Source organism: Nyctereutes procyonoides, unplaced genomic scaffold (genome assembly GCF_905146905.1).
Source record: "Nyctereutes procyonoides isolate TBG_1078 unplaced genomic scaffold, NYPRO_anot_genome, whole genome shotgun sequence".
NCBI lineage: Eukaryota > Metazoa > Chordata > Mammalia > Carnivora > Canidae > Nyctereutes > Nyctereutes procyonoides.
Genome location: NW_026575126.1, coordinates 38,338,260 through 38,350,760, shown reverse-complemented (window position 1 = coordinate 38,350,760; position 12,501 = coordinate 38,338,260). Strand labels below are relative to the sequence as shown.

General features: G+C 66.0%; 3 protein-coding genes across 5 annotated transcripts in view; 2 read left to right on the top strand and 1 right to left on the bottom strand.

Moving 5' to 3' along the window:
- Window positions 1-107: 107 nt before the first annotated feature.
- PERCC1 (proline and glutamate rich with coiled coil 1) lies at window positions 108-1,943 on the bottom strand. The gene is made up of 2 exons (XM_055340001.1): window positions 1,908-1,943; window positions 108-1,148 (listed from the first exon to the last, which is right to left on the bottom strand). The coding sequence occupies exon 2, from the start codon at window positions 1,111-1,113 to the stop codon at window positions 349-351; it is 765 nt and encodes a 254-aa protein (XP_055195976.1). The 5' UTR covers window positions 1,114-1,148; window positions 1,908-1,943; the 3' UTR covers window positions 108-348.
- Window positions 1,944-8,379: 6,436 nt separating this feature from the next.
- LOC129519473 (ubiquinol-cytochrome-c reductase complex assembly factor 4) lies at window positions 8,380-10,139 on the top strand. The gene is made up of 2 exons (XM_055340000.1): window positions 8,380-8,515; window positions 8,592-10,139. Exons 1-2 carry the CDS (start codon window positions 8,484-8,486, stop codon window positions 8,941-8,943), a joined length of 384 nt encoding a protein of 127 aa, XP_055195975.1. The 5' UTR covers window positions 8,380-8,483; the 3' UTR covers window positions 8,944-10,139.
- A 1,220-nt stretch (window positions 10,140-11,359) lies between these two features.
- UNKL (unk like zinc finger) overlaps window positions 11,360-12,501 on the top strand; it is a 30,184-nt gene continuing 29,042 nt past the window's right edge. For 2 of the 3 annotated variants that reach the window (XM_055339993.1, XM_055339992.1), the window contains exons 1-2: window positions 11,360-11,475; window positions 11,997-12,206. In XM_055339993.1, coding sequence (XP_055195968.1) covers window positions 11,399-11,475; window positions 11,997-12,206 — 287 coding nt within the window. In that variant the 5' untranslated portion in view covers window positions 11,360-11,398. The remainder of the gene's footprint in view (window positions 11,476-11,996; window positions 12,207-12,501) is intronic. The other variant, XM_055339994.1, reaches the window with a different exon arrangement.

Below are 12,501 nucleotides of genomic sequence, written 5' to 3'. Positions count from 1 at the left end.
CGCGTGGGCCTTGCACAGAGCACCGGCGTGTAGACCCCCTGAGCCCACAGCTTCTGGGGGGCGGGGCTCCTGCCCGGTCCTCCCCTCCTGGGGGCAGAGCTCCGAGGGCTAAGGGCCGGGGGGCCTGGGACTGCAGCTCCTGCCCCTTCCCTGCCCGGGCGGCCTGTGGTGGTGGCAGCTCCAGGCCCTGGATGGCCCAGGAGGCCCCCTACCTGAGCTGACTTGTCCTGCTGGCAGCCAGCGTGGTCGCAAGGCCCTGTGGCTCCAGAGAGAGCAGTGACAGTCCGCGCACCTTAGGGAAGGCGACATGTGCCGCCCCCACATGCCCCACGGAGCCCGGCCCACTTGCTAGGCCTCGGCCAGCTGCGCACCGTCCAGGGCCGGGGCCCCTCCCCCGGGCAACTCGGGGCCCGTCTCCACTGCCCAGCTGGCCAGCAGGTCGCTGAAGTCGGGGGTGCCGGGGTGGAGCAGGCCCAGGGGACTGGGGGCCGGCTCCTCCCAGAAGGACAGAGGCAGCTTCCTCTGGGTCATGGGGACGATGTGGCCATACTTGCGCTCCAGCCTGAGCCGCCGGCCGGGTGCCCCGGGCCCTGGGTACTGCCGCAGCCCGTAGTCGAAGAGCTCAGCCAGGGGCCCCAGCCCGCGCGCACACCCCTCGGGACCCCTGGGGGACAGGACCCCGGGCTCCGCGGCCTCATCGCCGTCTGGGGCCCCCCCGGGGGCCAGGCGTGCCACGTCAGCACCCTGGGGGTCCCGGGCCGAGCTGTCGTCCGCATAGATGTCGCAGGCGTCCGGGTCCTGCCCCCTGTCCTTGCGGCCGAAGTACCGCTGGATGTCGCCACTGATGAGCTCAGAGAAGCGCAGCAGCTGCAGGGGCGTCTCGGGGCTGCTGGGCCCTGGAGGGGCTGCTTCGGGGGCCCACGCCGAGGCCTGGAGTGCCGGGCTGCGGCCCCCCAGCCCCTCTGCCTGCGGCTGCTCCTCCTCCTCCTCCTCCTCCTCCTCTTCCTCGTCCTCAGAAGGGCCCTGGGGCTCAGGGTCTGGGGGCAGGAAGGGCCGGCGGGTGGACAGGGTCAGCTGGAAGTCACAGAGAGGCCGGATCACACCTGCGGCCATCTCCTTAGCCTGAGCTCCGGGGGCAGCAGGTGCGGCTGCGGAGGAGGCGAATGGGGGCAGGTTAGCTGTCGCTCCCCCCTGCGCTTGGATGGCGCCGTGTTCAGAAGCCCCGGGGTTCAGGTTTGGAGAGATGTTGGGGGGCGGGCGCCAGAGGGGTGCAGGGATGGTTCTGCATCCAGGGGCCTGCCCCCTGAGGCGGCCCCTGGGAGCCGAGCCTGACTGCCTCCACCAGGGCACTAGGTCCAGGGCCCAGAGCCTTGGTGGCCTTGGAGGCCTCGGGAGTCGGGGATAGGCTCAGGGCCGCGGGGCGTAGTGAAGGCAGTGCCAGCCCCAGGCTTCCTGCCCTCCCTGCCCGGGCGGGTGAAAGAAACCCGGGATCCCGGGGCTTGGGGGGTGGCGGGATGCAGGGAGGGTGTGTGGGTCTGCGGCTCAGCCAGGGCGAGGTGGGCGGGGTGGCACCTGGGGGAGGTGACTGTGGCTCCTGGGGACGGGTGCCGGGGCAGCTCGCAGCCAGGATGCCCCCATTGGCAGGAAGGGAAGAAAGGTAGGGCTCTGAGGAGAGGGAGAGGGGGTTCCCAGCTTGTCAGAACCCCCACCCCAGGGAGGCTGGGCGAGTCCCGGCGTTGCTCAGAGTCAGGCAACCTGGGGAGGGCAGGGCCCCCTCCCGCCATTCCCTGTGGGGGAGGGGGGGCGTACCCCAGCCTCTGGCTCCCTCCCTCCCCAGCCCCGCCCCTTGCCTTATGCGTACCCCCAGCTCCACGGGTGGCCGTCCTGGGGGGATCCGCACAGCTTACCTGGCCAGGAGGCCCCGGCTTTCCCAGGAGGGGAGGGGTGGGGGAGGAACCCCTGTGGCCAGTGCCAGCGCCCTCCTGGCCACGGCCCAGGCCGGCTCCTACCTGCTGAGGCCTGCAGCTCCTGCGGGGCAGGCCCACCTCCACCTGGGCCCAAGCATTTATAGCCGGGCTCTGCGACCGGCCGGCCTGGCAAATATTTGGTGACGGCATTGTCATCGCAGACTGGGCAAATAGAGCCCGTTTGCTTTAGCGCCCAGCAACCAGGGCCCTGCGGGGGGAGCCCCAACCTGCCCGGGGACCGTAGAGTGTCTGCTGCAGGTCCAGCTGGCTCACACCCGGGGCCGAGGACCCTTATCTCAGCCGCTGATGGGGACTCAGACCAAGCCTTGTCAAATAGGCGGAAAATTAAATTTCATGCTATTTTGACTTCTGGAGTAGCCTTCTCTAGAGGACATCCTGCTTCCGCAGTTCTCTGGGTAAACAGTGCTCCATGCCGGCCTGGGAAGGGAGGCCTCCCCCAGGGGCCCTCCCAGCACCAGGTCCCCCCAGGTGCTGCGGCCCACCCTGCCCCAGGCGTGGCTGTAAGGAAGACCCCACACCACTGACCACCCCGCATCCAGCCTCCTGTCGCTCCCCCCATCCAGAGCTGCAGGGGTGTTGTGGCCTCTGCTCCCCCACACAGGCTTCGCCCCCGAGGTCCAAGCTGGCCCCCAGTCTCCTTCCCTGGGCCTTGCGGCCCGCACCGCTGCACCCCCTCCTGCCGCTCACCACCTTCCGCGGGACCCCGGGGGCCTGGTCCGGGCAGGGAGCGGGGCTGCAGCTCCATCACTGCAGCCTTCGCCTGCGTCGGCGCACGGCCATCGCCCGCGTGAGTCTGGGCCCACCCGGGTCATCTCAGCAGCAAAGTCCCTATGTGACATTCCATTCCGAGGTTCAGGTGGACATAAGTCTGGGGGGACAGCCCTTCACCGGACGTGGCCTCTGCGAGGTGCCTCGCACCCCCCTAGCAGCCCGCCCGGCGCCTGAGTCCTGGCCTCTGAGGCTCAAGTGGCGGCTGCTGGAGGGCCGCCCGGGATCCGCGGCCAGGACGGCAGCCCCCCACCACTGGCATGCCCCGGTGCCCCATCTCCCCTCCAGCGACGGCCTCCCCCTTCCAGGGCTGCCCCCCCAGCCCTGCCTGGGCCCTTCAGACAGGAGACAGCTTCCCTCCCACCTGGTGACACCCCGATACACACGGGGTGCTTGGAGGGCCCAGTGCAGGAGCTCAGAGTTGGGACGCCCAGCTTTGGGGATGTGACAGGGAAGAGGAGCGTCTACCCCCAGGCAAGGGACCCACCTGGGCCAGGCTGGTGACTTGCCATGGTGGGTCCTTGAAGCTGTTGGGGTCTGACACCCGGTGGTCTACCTGGCGCAGGGCTCACACAGGGAGACCCAGGGGTTGTGTGGCTCACTGGGCCTCGCTGCAGCCTGTAGGTCACGGCCCGCTGGTCATCACGGCTCCTTCCCCGTGTCCCGGGGTGAGGCCGGGACTCCAGTCATCCACCCTAGGGTCCGGGCCATGTGTGCACCTTGGGGCCCAGAACCTGGCCTCGGGGCCGCCTCAGTTCTGCCCCGAGACACAGGGCTCGACGATCCTGTGGCACTGGCCATGGGGTGTTGTTCCCCTCTGGCCCGGCTCAGCCCTGCATCAGCCCTGTGGGGACAGCCCAGGACCCCAGCACCCTTGCTGCTCCTCTGGAAGGGCCAGGCCAGGTGGGGGTGGGCCCTTGGGTGTTGGTGCCATTGGTTCGGCTGCCCAGGGAAGGCCGCAGGGACCCCGGGGCACCATCTGGGCGGGGGCTCCAGCCCTCGTGGAGGCCCTGCCCGGCCGGACAGCGCGGGGGCTCTAAGGTGAGACGCGGCCCTGCCCTGGAGAACGTCCCCTCCTGTGGGACCGGCGGAGGTGCTTCCTCCTGTGCTTGGCTGGTCTGCTGGCATGCAGGGAACGGCCCAGCCCACCAGGAGCTGGCACCCCTGCGCCTGAGGCCCCGCACATGTCCTCACTCCAGTCCCCAGGGACGGTGGACATGCCACTTCGTGCAGCAAAGGCTGCCATCGCCACCGCAGGCCCGGGCACAGCGGCTGGGGCTGTGTGGCACGCCGGGGTTGGTCCAAGCCCTCCGCCTGGGCTCAGCAGCCGCCAGACACCCCCAGCGCCAAGCGTCTGCTGCAATGTGGGGCCAGGTGGCCATGCAAGGGGCTGTGGGTTGGTCCTTCCTGCAGCCGCGGGAGCCCGGGCAGCCCGGCCATGCACCTGTGCCCCTGGGGCTCAGGCGAATCTCCAGGTGAGGATGGGGCTCTCTCCGAGAGGGCTCGCCATTCCCAAGGGCCCGTGTCACCTGTGCCCCCAGGCCGCCTCCATCCTGGCCTCTGCCGCAGGCCCACGGTCGAGGGGACCTGCCCTGGGGACCTGCCCTGGCGCAGCCACGGGAAGACTGGCCTCAGAGAGCCAGGCCCGGTCCGATCCTGCGGGCACAATCTTGGTGCTTTTTTCTGCCTGACCAGAGACCAAGTAGGAAACCCCAGCCTAGGACAAGGAACTCTTGTTTTGTTTTAAAGATTTTATTTATTCATTCATGAGAGACACACAGAGAGGGGCAAAGACACAAGCAGAGCGAGAAGCAGGCTCCATGCAGGAGGCCGACGTGGGACTCGATCCTGGGACCCCGGGGTCACACCCTGAGCTGAAGACAGATGTTCAACTGCTGAGCTGCCCAGGTGTCCCTGGGACAGAGAATTTTAGAGTAGGGGACACACCAGAGCAGATAAAGGTTTAGGAAGAGGAACGTGGGCAGCGCAGTGCAGGGTGGGCGTCTGGACGAAGGAGGCCTGAGCCTGGAGACCAGGCAGGGTGCTACTGCACTAGTCCCAGTCGTCAGTGATCGGCCACAAAGCACAGCCTGAGGGAGTAAAAGAGGGAGACGGGCATGAGAGGGATCGAAGCAGCAGATGTGAGGTCTCAGCCGGGGCGTCAGTGAATCGTCCCCACCCTGGCCCCTCCTGAGCCCAAGCTGCGTTCAAGGCGAGCCCAGGAAGGAGTCCAGCAGGAGGCTGAACTCTGGCTTTTGTCACTGACGGGGCTCGGTTGGGGTACGACGGCCTGAGGGGACCCTGGGTTCCTGGAGAGACGCACTTTCCCAGAATCACTGCCCTTACAGGTCCAGTCGGGTGCTGGGGGCCGGGGCCAGGCCAAGGGACGCGGGCATCCCGAGCCTCCTGCGGCCCGCTGGGACCCCTGCAGTGGGGCTGGGGAGACTGAGGCCCTTGGGCTGCCAGGCTGCGCCCCACACAGGCCCCGGAACCTGCTCCCGGCCAGCTCCGCTGTGGGCGGTGCCAAGCCCTCTGGGGCTCCCCTGCCCCCAGCCCTGTTGTCAGGTTTTGGTCGCCGGGGAAAACGCTCTGCTCTTCCTAAGGCCTGGACCTGCCCGTCCCCACACCCCCGTATTGATCTTCCTGGGGGAAAATCAATAGCCCCAATATGTCAGCTCTCAGGTGGCACTACCGCCAACCAGTCCTGGCACTGGGCACGCCAAGGCTGGGCCCTCCCCGCCTGTCAGCGAGGCATTACACCCCAGAGAGGTTCATCTGTGTGCTTTGAGATAATGAAGGTCGAGGTGTTGGCTCGGCTCTGGGGTGGGGGGGTGGGGGTGCAGGCTGCGGGTGGCGCTGGCGGCCGGGGGCACCTGTCACCCAGCACCTGCCGGGGGCGCCTCAGGAGCAGGGTGTCGGCCGAGGGGCTCCGGCCTGGGCTGCTTGCTGCCTGCACCGGAGTCCCGGGCCACCGCCACGGAGCACCCGCACCGGGCATTTTCCACAGTGGGAAGCACTGCTCCGTCGGGGGCCAGGTCCGAGGTGAGGGTGTGGGCAGGCCACCCTCCACAGGCCCAGGGAGGCTCCACTCCATTCCAGGCCTTTCTGCCCGCCTTGGGGTGGCCGGCGATCCCAGCTGCTCCCGGGCACGTCTCTGCCTGCTGGTCGTGGCCTCCCCCACGTGTGTCGTGTCTCTCCTCCTCTTCGGAGGACAGCAGTCCCTGGTCTGGGCCTGCCTGGCCCCGGGGACCTCCTTTGACTTTCCCCTGCAGAGACCCTATTTCCAAATAAAGTCGTGTGCTGAGGCTCCAAGTGAGCGTGAATTTGGGGCACAGAGCTCAGCCTGGTACAGCAATCTGCAGTGTCCCGCGTCCCACCCGGAAGGAGGCTCCAGACTGGTGTGGGGGAGGGGGGGGTCGGCGTCCCTCCCATTGGCCAGCACAGGCGGAGCTGCTGGGTGCATCTGGAGTCTGGGCTTGTCTGCACCCTGTGGGTTCAGAGGCGGCTACGGAACAGTCTGAACAGTCGGCTCTGTCGCGAGCCTCTGTGGCCCCGCGGTGGCCCAGTGCACTGCTGTCCTCGCAGGCCGCTTCCATCTCACAGGAGGGCCCGCGGCCAGCCCCAGCTCAGCATGGACTCTATTTCTCCCCCCACCCCCACCCCCTTGCGCTCTTTCTTTCAGGTAAATAAAATCTTTAAAAAAAAAAAGAAAGATGCTACAGGACCTGTCTCTCGCATAGTGCTTTCACCCACCGCTGAGGCCAAGGGGCAGCAGCAACTGGGGACAGAGGAGGGGTCATTTGGACACATGGATTTGCTTTTTTTTTTTTTTAAGATTTTAGATTTATTTTTCATTTATTTGACAAAGAGACCACAAGCAGGGGGAGCAGCAGAGGGAATGGGGGGGGTGGCAGGCTCCCCATGGAGCAGGGAGCCCACTGGGGAGTCCATCCCAGGACCCCGGGATCACCACCTGATTCCCCCCAGGGTCCCCCTTGTTAAGATTCATGTACTTGAGAGAGTGCACACGTGCACATGCGCGGCAAGGGGGGCAGAGGGACAGGGAGAGGGAATCTCAGGTGCATTCCCTGCTCACCAAGAGCTTGACCCACAGTCCCGTGGCTGCCCCAGGATTTGCTGGCTCTGGACTGTGAGCATGCCCCACCCACTCCTCCCAGACCCTAGCCAGGGTGCCCTGAGGGCCCGCGGCAGTCGGGGGCGGGGGGGGGGGGGGGGGGGGCTCCGCCTCCTCCAGGCCGTCCCATCCCCCATGGTACGGGGACCAGCATGCCCGGGGAGCACCCGGCAGGCCAGCCACACCTGCGGACACGCAGGCTCAAGAGGCTAGGTCACCTGTCCCAGGTCTTGTCACCCATCCTTCCCTCCTCCCACTCCGTGCACCCTCCGAGCACTGACTTCCCCGCTGGCCCTTCCTGCCATAGTCCGAGTCCCCCCGGCAGGGAGCCCGGCTTTCCTGGGTGCCACTTGGCTCGGCGGTGATTGCAGGTGGGCTTCTGAGGCCGAGGAGAGAGAGGAGGTCCCTATAAAGACCTGATGCGCGCGGGGAGCTACCTTAGAGGCCCTCCCCAGTCAGGACGCCTGCCCACACCTGTGTCACACGTGTGCTCTGTGACCGAGGGGCCGCATCCCTCAGTGTTAACACCACAGCTCTCGCCTATACCCTAACCTGCAACCTTCGGAGCTTTTACAAGATCTAAACCTGCACAGGACTCGTGCAGACAGTTCACTGTGCAGCGCACTTCCTCCCCCCGAAGGTCCGCTTCCAGGCAGCTCTCCTAACTCGGATCCGGATCAAACTCTCGATTTTCTTCTTATCGTGGGCTGCTCTCTCTGGCAAGGCTGCGCCGCCGGGGTGGAACAGGTGGGGTGGGGCCCAGGGAGGGGGACCCGGCACACAGGTGCCTCTGTTGACACAGCAGCTCCAACACGGTCCTGGGCTGGGAGCGGAGCTGCCGGGGGCAGGAGGGGCCGTTCCGGCGTGCGGGGGCCTCCCAGATGTTGCTGAGCTGGGAACATCTCCAGCCGCCACCCTGGCCCCACAGTCCGGGCTGTCCCCGGGTGGGGGCGGGGCCCGGGCGCAAGTGCAGGAAAGGGGAGCTCCGGGGGCACGGATGCCGCGTGCGGACGCAGCGAATCTGCTGGGGACACTGAGGCACCCCCTGCACGACCGTGACGATGCCCGGACGCCCCGGGGGTCTTCCGCCAGGAAAGTGCAGCAGAGCCAAGGCGGGTGTGCTCCGAGGACGAGAGCTTCAGCAGCCCCCCTCGGGGCAGAGCGGGAGCCCCGGGACAGCCCGCGGCCACGGTCCCCGCCCCCCCCCCCGACCGTGCATGAGCCTGCTGCAGCCCGGGGCCGGCCCGAGGTGGAGCACTGCGCCTGGACGCCGTTCCGCAGCGGCACGGGACTCCGGGGTGCATGTGGCGCCCGCGACCTCGCTGCAGCCGGACCCAGCACCCGGGCACCGCAAGGCTCCGTCCCCGCCGGCCAGCGGGCGAACTACATTTCCCGGCATGCCCTAGCGGCCAACCTGGGACGGCCGGCTGCGACGGAAGAGGCCGCCTGAGAGCGCGCGTCATTTCCGCCGCGCGAGGGGGCCCACGTTCGGGAGTCGTGAACCGAGGCCTCGAACGGCGTCCGGTTTCCGGTTTCGCTCGTCGGAAGTGACGCAAGCGGGCCGCGCCGCGGAGTGCGGAGGCCGGGTCGCGATGAGCGGCGTCCTGTGCGCGCCGGCAGCCGGGTGAGCGGGGCGGCTCGTTGGGGGCGCCGGGGGCGGGGGCGGGCGGCGGGCGCGCTCACGGCTGTCTCTGTTCCAGGGCCGTCCGGGCGGCGAGGTTCGTGCGCTGGGTTTCCCGAACCCCGCGGTCGCCGCGCGCCACCGAGGGCGACGAGGAGGACGAGGCTGACCGCCCCATCCAGTTCTCGTCCAGTAGGGCGCACCCGGCGCGCTGGTCGGTGCAGCACTCCCTGGGGCAGGGGCAGCAGCGGCCCTGGTGGCGGGTGCTGCCCTTCAGCCTGACCCTCATGGCCCTGGTGGTCTGGTGCTTCCTGCGGCAGGAGACCGGCACCGACCGGTGGTTGAGACGGGTGCTGGGCGAGGAGGCGGCGGAGCCCGCGGACGGCGCGCGGGAGCCCGGAGCTGCGGCCGGGGAGCGGGCGCGCAGCTAGCGGGGTGCTCGCGGAGGCCGCCCCGCGCGGACCGAGCGCCCCGGCGTGGGGCACTCGAGCGCCGCCCGGCGCCCGCGGCAGAAGGACGGGTCCTTTTCAGATCCGCAGTGGAGGTTTTGCCCGCCTCGTGTGCTGCCGGGTCTGCGGAGCGCCCCGCTCCAACAGCATCCCGTTTCCAGAGCCAGCCGGGTGACACTGGGGAGCCAGGTGGTGCGTCACCCGCCTTCCGAGACCGTCGCGGGCCGGACTCACAGCTCGCGGCCTACCGGAGTGCGTAGATTGGATGTCACTTTCACGGACTAACAACCTGACACTTTTGATTTGGTCACGTGGCATTAAGCCAGTCCTTTCCCCCTCCCCCTTTTTTGCATCTTATTAAAAAAAAATACACCAAAAAACCAAAAAGGGAGACTTTTTGAGTCCTTTCCAGTTCCTTCGTTTTTTTTTTCCCCCAGAGTAAGTAGGAACTGAGCAAAGAAGTCTCCGTGGTATTTGTGGGATTTACACCTGATCTTAGCCAAAAGGCCGAGAAGCGATTTTTGTGGGATTTACAAACAGTGCCAGAAATGATGAACTTTCTCAGCTCTACAGATTTTTTTATTTTTTATTTTTAGCAAGGTAACAGTTTTCTGAGTAGAGTTGAGACTGAGAAGTATGTCTTTTGAGAAACTGCAGGGAGTGTTTTTAGGCATCTAAATGATCACACTCTCAAGGACTGCTTAGTAAGAAACTGCAATTGTGAATTAAATGCAAGATGCACACAAGGAAGCTTGTATTTGCTTAGGCCTCTCGTGGAAGGCTTCTTGTCTGCACGTCTCTGGTGCCAAAGTCACCTGGAGATTTCTTTTCTTCAGGTGTGTGAAGCTGCTGGCTCCCTGGCAGTGTGCTGGCTTCCCCGGGGGTCTCCGCATCCCGCCCACCTCATAAACCATGATTGGCAGGGAAGTGGGATCCATACAAGTATGTCCCTTACTGAAAGACAGACCAAGGTGTGGAAAGATTGACCTGACGTAGCTCAGGCTGCATTGTTTTCCTGGCAGGAACAAATATCCGAGCTGTCCCTTCTCTACGTGAACATGTGGTTATCTGTTTGATGGGGAACTGTTCTGTTTGAGCAACAGTCATTGAAACCTGAACCCTGATTTTTCTCTCTCTCGTTCCTGCAGAGAATAAAAAGAGGTCAGACCTAATAAAAATCATTTTTTGTTTTAATTAAAATTCTCATAGGACAACAGCCATGTGGTTTATTTGGAAAAGTTAGACACTGTGATAAGCAGAAGGAAGAGAATCGGAAACTGTAATAATCCCGCCACCTAGAGAAAACCACGTGGAAACTTGTTTTTTCCCGATTGTTTTTTGTGCGTATAAATACACAGCTTTTCAAAGCACTGGGGTGGATAGTACTGCTTTTGGTGCTGTAGGTGGGATTATGTGGTTTGGGACGTGATGCTCCAGACATGGGTGGGCCTTGTCACCAGCCAGAGGAGGCAGAGGAAGACTGAGGCCAGCTGGCCACAGTGAGCCGGGCCCCCCCCAAGGGGCAGCAGTACAGCAAGTGGACGGGTCACTAAATCCTTTTTGTCTTTCGTCTGTTTTTGTACTGTGCTCATCTTGCTCAGCCACGCGGTCTTCAGGGTCACCAGCATTGGGGGTTTCTGCTCGGGACCTGTCTGCCCACTCCATGGGCTCTAACTTAATTTGCTTTTTAAGAAAATTTTTAATTGCGAGCCAGGTTGAACATTTTCAAAAATGTCTCCTGCCACATATTCACCAAACTGTCCTGGGCCCAGGTTCTCCCTCCTGCAGTGGACGTCCTGTCCCCCTAGGGTCCGTTGAGCCAGGACCCAGCAGCTAGGGCTTGCTCCCCTGCGAGCCCCCCACCCTCCCGCTGACGCCACCTGGACCCTCAGCGGCTCGCGGTTTTTTTTTTTTTTTAAGACTCCGCCTTATTGATCCATAATCCACATGCTGTTCCGTCGCCCACTTAAAGTGCACAATGAAAAACAGGTTTCGTACGCTCACTTGGGGCAGCCGAGACCACGATCTAATTTGGGGCCCCGTTCGCACCCCTCCTAGGACAGCAGGGTGGCCCTCGGCTGTGGCCCGCGTCTCGCACACGCGGCCCCAGGCAGCCGCGTCCAGCCCCTGCGGCCCCCGCTCCCAGCCGGGCTCAGGGCGCGAGATGCCCGCGCGGGGGACCTGCCGTAGGGCGCCGCGGGGCGAGCCGAGCCGGGGGAGCGCGGGGGGAGGGCCGGCCGGGGGCGCAGGGCCCGGGTCGTGCCCCGGGGGCGGGTCGCGGAGCTGGGGGCGTGTCCCCGCGCAGCCGGATGGTAGCCGGGTCGTTGTGGGGTCGGCGGGGCGGGGCGGGGGCGCGGGGGGCTCGGCGCGGGGGGAGATCCGGAGGGGCGGGGGCGGGCCCGCCTGGCGCATGCGCGCTGCATTGTTTTGACTGAAAATGCCGTCGGTTTCGAAAGCGGCGGCGGCGGCGCTGAGCGGGTCCCCCCCGCAGACGGAGAAGCCGACCCACTACAGGTCAGTGGCCGCGCGGGCCGCGGCGGGGCGGGGGCGGCCCCTGCGCCTCCCGGCCGGCGCCCCGCGCCCCTGGGCCTGGGGCCCCGCGCCGCCCCCGCCCCCCGCCCGGCCTCGGAGGGGCGCCTGTCCCGGGGCGGGAGACGGCACCGCGGGGTCGCACCTTGGGGGGCGGGGGAAGCGCGGCCGCCTGGACTCGGGCTGCCTCCCCGGGTCGCGGCGGGCCTGGGTCGCTGTGCGGCGCTGGGGCCCGGCGGCTGGGTGGGGGCGCCCGTGAGTCGAGGAGGGGTCGCACCTCGGGCCGGGGTGGCTGGCTGCGCTCGGGGTTGCGGATTGTGCCTGTGCCCCGAGGAACGCTCCGGGACGGGGGCGGCCGTTTGGGGTTACCCGCCTGCAGAGGGGCGGCCGCTCCTGAGGTTGGGGCACCTGGCTTGCGGGGTCCGGTCCCCGCCCTCGAGTCCCCGAGGCCGCCCGCCGGCGGCGGTGGCGGCGGAAGCGACCCGCAACGCTGTTTGTCTTTTTAGGTATCTAAAGGAGTTTAGGACAGAGCAGTGCGCCCTGTTTGTGCAGCACAAGTGCGCCCAGCACAGGCCATTTACCTGTTTCCATTGGCATTTCCTAAATCAGCGCCGGCGCAGACCGCTTCGCAGGCGGGACGGCACGTTCAACTACAGCCCGGACGTGTACTGCTCCAAGTACGACGAGGCCAGCGGCGTGTGCCCCGACGGCGACGAGTGAGTGAGCGCCGCGCTCCGCAGCCTGCCGCGGCCGCCGGTGGGGGGCAGGCTGTGGCTGCCTCAGGCTGCAGTCTGGGGGCCCCCTTGCAGGGTGCACAGCCGCTGCCCCGCCCACGTTCCACCCAGTTCCCCATTCCCCACGTTCTCTGCCTCGGAACCCACCCCGGTGAGGCGCAGCTTTCGGCTGGTCGGCTGTTTTCCTGCCAGCGAATGTGCAGGAATGCTCGCTCACACCGCGCCAGTCGTGTCGCGATCGTCATCTTTCCTGCGGGTTGCGTATCTAACTTCTTAA